This window comes from Oncorhynchus gorbuscha, linkage group LG13 (assembly GCF_021184085.1).
Source record: "Oncorhynchus gorbuscha isolate QuinsamMale2020 ecotype Even-year linkage group LG13, OgorEven_v1.0, whole genome shotgun sequence".
Taxonomy (NCBI): domain Eukaryota; kingdom Metazoa; phylum Chordata; class Actinopteri; order Salmoniformes; family Salmonidae; genus Oncorhynchus; species Oncorhynchus gorbuscha.
The window spans coordinates 47,497,190-47,504,746 of NC_060185.1; the positions used below are offsets into that span (position 1 = coordinate 47,497,190).

At 39.9% G+C, this 7,557-nt stretch overlaps 1 protein-coding gene across 1 annotated transcript; it reads left to right on the forward strand.

Moving 5' to 3' along the window:
* The first annotated feature begins 97 nt into the window (after window positions 1-97).
* On the forward strand, window positions 98-5,216 carry trappc6bl (trafficking protein particle complex subunit 6B, like). Its single transcript, XM_046294777.1, has 7 exons — window positions 98-227; window positions 469-560; window positions 696-763; window positions 905-1,022; window positions 1,133-1,216; window positions 1,530-1,623; window positions 2,518-5,216. The coding sequence occupies exons 2-7, from the start codon at window positions 471-473 to the stop codon at window positions 2,547-2,549; spliced, it is 486 nt and encodes a 161-aa protein (XP_046150733.1). The 5' UTR covers window positions 98-227; window positions 469-470; the 3' UTR covers window positions 2,550-5,216.
* Window positions 5,217-7,557: the final 2,341 nt, after the last annotated feature.

Sequence of the window (7,557 nt, forward strand, 5' to 3'; positions counted from 1 at the left end):
TGACCCTATTGACCAATTCATAGTGTCTGATTGTTTTTTCTTCTAAACAAAACATTAAAGAAAAATGTTTAGCATTTTCTCCTGTAATCAGTTATCCAGCTATTTGTCCTTCGGCACGACGAAGCAAAGTTGTGCCTCCTTCGCAGGTTCCGTAGTCAGGAAGTAACGCTTTGTTTACATCGTGAGCAATTTAGCGGAAAGTAACTCAAACCAGAGCTGTAAAATAGGTAATCTGTTGGATTTACATGCGTTAGTAATATGTGATCATATTTATTGAACGTAGATAGCAAATTATATTTTAAATCAGAAGAAAGCATTGCCCGCAGTTTCAAGCACTAGCTAATGTTAGCTAGCTAGATGTTCTCCACCAGTGTACCAGGATCATTTAGCTTGCATGTTTTAAACGTTTGTCAGTCAGGTAGAGAACGTTGCCTAGCTTTTCGTATTAAGATTTTTATTTTATTTCAGACATGGCCGACGACGTACTCTTTGAGTTCCTCCACATGGAGATGGTGTCCCATATTTACAAAGATCAAGCCTCGAGAGGGGAGATGGACAAGGTAAGTTAAGCTCGTAACGTCATTAGACAGCCACCTGACATACCCACTCAACATTGTTTGAAAGCTTAATCATCATCAAAAGGTGTGTTTGTATATTGTTGTCACATCTAGCTATTTGTTTTTTTTTCTACACAGGATAGGGCAACGTGTGTGTCCACTCTGGAAGGCATGGGCTTCAGAGTAGGACAGGGGCTTATAGAAAGGTAGGACAACCGTTTTCACTATTGCATATGCCCTGTATTTCAGTTTGACCTAAGTTCCACCTTTGAGTACTTTAGTATCACTTTACCTGATTGAAATGGCAATATATGTAGGCTAACCTTGTGTGTTTCCTGACCCTCCAGGTTCACAAAAGATTCGCCCAGCTTCAAAGATGACTTGGATGTCATGAAATTCATCTGTAAAGACTTCTGGATAAATGTCTTCAGAAAGCAAATTGACAACCTTAGGACAAACCACCAGGTGTGCCCATAAAAATAAAAGCACTTTAGATTAGGAATTCAGCTGCTGATATACTACACTACTTATGGCCTTCCTCCCAAATATTCATGGCGTGTCATGTTTCTACACAGGGTACTTATGTTTTGCAAGACAACAAGTTTGCGCTCTTGACACAGTTTTCTAACGGGAAGCAGTACCTCGAGGAAGCTCCAAAAGTAAGACATCCAATCTTTTTTTTAAAGTAGACCCAGTCATTTCTCATTTTACAACAGTGGTCTTAAATCTTGGTTCTGGGGACCCAGGCTGGGAACACACTTGTTCCAGCCCGGCACTAACACCAGGTTAAACTTGATAAGTTAAAGTATGCCTGTTAGTACTTGGATGGAAAAAATGTTTGCCACACCCTATTTGGCCCAAGGTTTAACATTATTCTAGAATATTCAGCCAAATAGATTGAAATATAGGCCTTCTGTGATTTAACTCGAATGTAAATGTTCAGCCGTAACTGTCTGGTATATTTTGCAACAGTATCTGGCATACTCCTGTGGATTGGTGAGAGGAGCTTTGTCTAACTTGGGAATGGATTGTGTGGTGACAGCTGAGGTCACCCTAATGCCCTCATGTGAGTCTCTTTTATCATCATCATCATCATTTATCATATACCATCATACTACACCAAACATTACCGATACTACAGAGATGTTTCAAGTCAGAGAGTGTTCAGTGACAGGTACTTCCTGTAAAGGTTGTTAAGCAGTCCAGGGCAGGACTTTGGCTAGCTGAGTGACAAACTCATCCCTTGTTAGTAGATTTTATTTCACTTCAAAAACATTATCTAGCTTCGAGACGACTTCTTAAAAAGCTCAATGTGTCTTTATTACGTAGCCGTGAAAGTAATAAAATTACACAATTCCATATGTCAAAAACAACTTTATTTCAAAGGAGTGCTGCACTGAGCAAGCACAGCTCGGCAACTTCAGACGATCAGGTGTTTCTACATAGTTAGCTTGGCGGATATGACATGCTAAGCTAGCGTTTAGAAAGCGCCATTAGAGGCACCTCTTTCTATATGGGCCCTCTGAGCAGACTATTTATCAGCTTGGTTCAGAACCTGAAGCACTTCCGTGATTCCTTTTCCATTATTAAAGGAGCTACATGTAATATTTTTGTGGCCATCAAATCTCTTGTCAAATTGACTGAGGCTGAGTGATTTGTGTAAGTACCACGCGCTAACGGATTGATATTGGTTAGCGTGCCGCTCAGGCCCAGTTAATTTCAACAACAAGAGCTGGTCAGTCTTTCGTTGACCAATAAGAAGGCTGCATGATTCAAATGCAATTTGGTGTGGGCCCAATCCACTATTACTGTAGATACTGTATCTTAAAGGCATTTTCTGAAATTACAATGCCAAAATATTACATGTAGCTTCTTTAATGACAAGGTACATAATATGTCCATACTTTGTCAGACGTTTGTCTTTTTAAGTAATATTACCACCTTTTGTGTTCCCACACAGGTAAATTCCAGGTCGTGATTCAGAAGATTTGAATAGGACCCACCTCTTTAAAATGTTATGTTCATCTGTGACAATAAAATAATGTGAATGTCAACCCCAAGGTCCTTAAATGTCATTACATTGAAGGTGGTTTACTACATATTATTTTTGTATTACATTATTTTTTCTTTAGAAAGCAATAATAAATTGTAAAGAATTACACACTTATTTGAGTTTTATAAACATACTTTAAAAAAAGCTTAATGTAGTCACCAGATATTGATTCCTCTATTTAATTGTCTTTAACAGATTTATTTTGTATCCTAACATCAGTTTCATGTCTTTGTATATTAACTAGAATTAACTAGAAGGTATTGCAGTTAGTCTGTTGTAGGTATCATCTCTGTTGTTGAGGGAAATCAAATACGAATTGCATTTTTATTCTCAAATGATTTTCATACTTATCCCATGTCATTTCCTTGGCTCTTTGTTGACTGCATTTGCTAAAGAAACAACAAATAGTTGTTGACAAAATAACTTTTTTTATGCCACTAGAGGGTAGTCTCTGCAATATACTCTTCTCGACAGCATGCCTGTGAATGGAATTGGAGTGCATTATCATTTGAAAAGAGAGCCCAGTTGAACATTATAGCAGTGATATCCAGCTCCCCAGTTGTCTCTTTCAAACTTTGTGAATCATGTTATTATCTTGAGATATGATCTTTCTGCTTTACCCTGCATCAAGAGAAATACATTTAAGACCTGGATTGAAAATGTTGTTTGTACAAAATAATACATTAAAGGAGCGATCTGCAGTTACTACATCCATTTTTGGACTTATAAATTCATGATATGCACCTTTTTTTTAAATTATTTTTAGAAAATAACTTATAAATGCGTCATGAGCTTAGTTCACCTGTCTTACCCCCTTCAGAACCCAACATATAAGTTTGTTTTACTCCAATGTTTGTAAATAAAGTACATTTAAAGAAACGGTATATAGCCTCAACATGGTTAACACTATAAGTTGGGATGGTCATTGCTCTGTCTAGGACTTTCAGAGTGGTTACATTTCTCCAACCCATCCCTCAGCTTTTTCCAGAAACGGGGCTGGAAGGACGCTTTGTTATTATTACAACTGCAGATTGCCACTTTAAAACACAATTTGAAACATATTTGTTCAAGTTTGGTAATACTTACTGAAACAGGAAGTTACCTCATCTCTTACTGTTCCATGTAAATGTTTTATGGATTGAAATGCATCATTCTGTTCTGTTTACGATCATCAGTGCCTCAGGCTCTAGAAAGGCTGTGTTCAGCTTTCAGCATTTCAAAGGGAAAGCTAAAACCTCTGTGTTTTGTATGAAATTGTGCTTCAATACCCACTGGACAGGATCAATCTATTTGACACAAAATGTTGTAATGGTCAACTGCATATTGTTTTGAAGATCATGAGTATAAATACAGAGCAGCAGAATTAGGCTAGGTTAGATAAATTATCTTCCTAGTTTTTACTTGTCCCGGGACATTTAAGAGGAAGGAGGATGTATGTAGGCTATGTGACTGGATTGTGTCCCAGATATTCATTCCCTTGTGATATTTGCTTCATTCATTTCGACATCAGACTTCTTTTTTTTTACATTACAAATCTATTTGTATTCGACATGGAAACCTCTCCCTACCTCTGATGATAGGTTTTATACCCTTTTCAAAGACCGTGTCCTCTTCCTGATTTTGACATATCAGTCAAGTCAGGTTTATTAGTGCTCCCCTAAAACAAGCTTTTATTAGACTGCTACGGCCTGTTATTTAATGAACTGTAATATTTTGAGTTTGGCTCTGGTTCAGGTTACCTCAAAGTCCTGCCTTGCCCTTTTAAAGGAAAGCCATTCTTAGGATAAAAGGATTTATGTCAGTACCTCCAAGACCAAGCCTTGTGTTTGCCCCCCTCAACATAGTCAAAAGGTCGATCATTCCTTCACATTTACACGTCTTAAATCGCAATATCCAAGCGCAAAGTCACCGACGCCATCCCTTCGGTTAAAGGCCTTTTTTTCCCTTGAAAAGAAACAAATACAGAATGCTTTAGCTTTAAACTAAAGGTAGACAAAGGAGAACGTAGGGCATGACTACCTGGGGTGAGCCATTCACAGGCTCTCTTTGTGGAGAACTTTTACTTTGCCACAGGGAGAAGTAAATAAATGCTCTGAGCCAGAACTCCAGCTGTCTCACTTCTCCTTTCTAAAGCCATAAAAAAAAGAGGCTGGAGTGAGGTGGTGTCTGCTCCGTCACTCTAAAACAGAGAATTAACTATGGCCAACTTCAAACGCCCCGTCTGGTCTGAATGTATGTTCAAGTAAACATCCTCCACAGTTCCACCTCTTAATTCTCCTCCCCTCCCCCCATTCCTTTCTTTTAGGTCTGATGCAGTTCTCTGTTTTATTTTGGGGGTTTTCGCAAACATAACCATCTGTGCTGGAGAGATTTCTTCCCTCAAATGTTATTTTTTCCCCTGTGTCGTGTACCATTTCTGTTAAATTTCTACCATATAGAGTTGGTTGTAGTGAATGTATTTCTGTAATTCCAGGAAACCAGTTCAAAGACCTATGCAATTTCTACTACCATGGTTGTTGTGCTATAAAAGTACCTGTGCTTTAATAGCTGTATGGTCTTTAAATGTTTTTCTTTTCCTCCAAATAAAGATAATTGTTTGAACTCTTCAATATATTCATCGTGTCCACTGTGAAAGAAGTGGCAGTGTCTTGTGATATAGAAGTTAGACTGATTCAACATACCGAAAGCTGATTTTTAACCACTGTGAGGCTGGCAGTGGGTCAGATGTAACACACAGTGACCCTCTTGTTGTCCACGTTGCGTGGTAATGTTTGCAGAATTAACTTTTGTCATGTTTGCAGCACTGACATGTTCAGCAGCACCAAGCTCTTCTTTTCTGACCATGAAAGGGAGTCCTGGGAGAATTGAAATGAAGAAGGGAAGAGTGTATGAATTGCCCATAAACATTGTGCATGTCATAACATTTACACAACAAAGTCAAAGGGACAGAGACTATCTGGCTGACAGCATCAGGATCCTCCTCGCCAAACCCCAGTAAAATGGTCTCTGTCTCCAGAGCTTGATTGTGCTGGAGCAGTAAGAGTGTGGATTAGATTGGGCAGGGAGCCTGCTGCTACCCTGCATAGTGCTACATGGCGTTCCCAGGCCTTCCCTGCATCACAATGTGATCAATAAAGTTACAGGACGGGAAGAAAATTGACTATTTTTGTTTGGACTGATTACGAAAATGCCCTTGTCCCACCACCCCTCCTGCATCTGTCCCCGCCCCCTTCCCTTCTCCTCCCCCTCCTTCACCAGTAACCTCTTCACACACACTCATTTATCTCTTGAATTGGGAAGATTTAATCTAAGTATGGGAACCAGAGCCCCGAAAACCGTCTGCAGCTGGGGAGTGAATGAGTGAACACAGTGCTTCTGACACAAAAGCAGCCCCCCTTCCTATACCCACTGCCCCATAGCTGCTGGCTTGACTGATTTGTGATGCTGTCACAAGTTCTCATGAATCCACTCTTTGCTCATGGCAAAAGAGAGCTGCAGAGAGGATTATTTTCTTGCTCATACCTATGTTTTCACACATCTCATCATATTCATTGTTTCTGCATCTAATTGTATTTGTTCATACTTCTCTCCCAGTCACACAGTACTGACAATTTAAAAAAAATAGTTTCAGGTTTATTCAATTAAACAACTAAATATTTCACAAATACTCATCTATATGAGTTACTATTATTTGTAAATTCAAAATGTTGAACGCTACTTCAGAGAGACTAATTCTGCAGAGTAGTTTATGGTATGCAGAAAGATTTATGTTCTTCAAAACAGCTTAACAGTGTTATCCTGTTTGCCACGTAAAGGGCTATAACCTCCGTCATTGCTCGAGGTTTACCTCAAACTGTTTGACATTTGCGCTCTCCAGATAACTTCCCCCCCTATTGTTTCTCCTATAAATCTCCCAGGAGGTTGGAATGAGGGAATGGGTGGTGGGTGAGTATGGGGCCCATATCTCCAAGAAAGTAACAATAACTTTTAATTTACCACTCTTTCCTCAGAAGGGAAGATATGATCGTTTCTTTGCGGGTGAGAGAGGAAATCTGGTTACAATACCAGGACGTCTGGGGAGATTTTTTCTCTTTTGCCGTTAGTGAAAGGATTCGTTTTTTGTAAGAGCTTGTGGCTAATCACTTCCCCCAGATAAAGCCCCCCTCTTGATTAAAAGACAGGCAGAGACCATAGGAGGTTATCAAGGGGATATGAAGGCAGGTCTTTGAAGGGGGGGAGTTGCTACCTGACCACTGAGCTTTGGAAAAGATTGTGTGAACTGGGGTTAGTGTGGCAGTTCACTAATCAAATGGTTCTGTTGCTGTTACAAAAACCTGTCCGGCCAAACTCCTGTGATGTCAGACATCACTTCAGGCTATTCAAATGGGTAGATTGGTCTCTGGATTATTTGGGATTTCCATTGCTAATTTCAGTTAAGATATTGTTAACCAATTCCATCACTGATCCCCCCCCCCCCCCCCCCCACACACAAATCTTGATCATCTGATGCATTTTGGGCCAACCAGTCACATGTAGCCTACTGAGCCTATTCGAACTGACGGGATTGTTTTGGCTTTCCACAAGCTGAAACGCTAACAGTGCTACTGCTAAGAATTGACAGGCAGATTTGTTTAGAATCAGATTGTTTTCCTGAATCTTAGCTCTCGCACTGGAAATAAAGTTATCGTCGTCACGAGCCACACTTTGTATGTGCCTTGACAAAAGACATGGGACGGTTTGTTTAGGATGAACTGGGGTGGGGTCGTGTTAGTATCCCCCTCCCAGGATTAAAGAGCACCTTTCTTTCAAATAACCTTAAGTGCTACTCTCTCAACTCCCAGTCACACACACACACCCTCCCTGACATGACTCCGGTGCCAAGGTAATGCAGGCAGACCTTGTGGGTTTTGGGTTTCTCAAGGCTAACTCGATGGATTGTTTGGGCAA

Bases quoted from the DNA above. Each gene is read 5' to 3' on its own strand.
- trappc6bl (XM_046294777.1), top strand. From the start codon at position 471: ATGGCCGACGACGTACTCTTTGAGTTCCTCCACATGGAGATGGTGTCC. The intron at 764-904 runs GTAGGACAACCG...CTGACCCTCCAG, and splicing joins GGACAGGGGCTTATAGAAAG to GTTCACAAAAGATTCGCCCA. The intron at 1,624-2,517 runs GTGAGTCTCTTT...GTTCCCACACAG, and splicing joins GGTCACCCTAATGCCCTCAT to GTAAATTCCAGGTCGTGATT.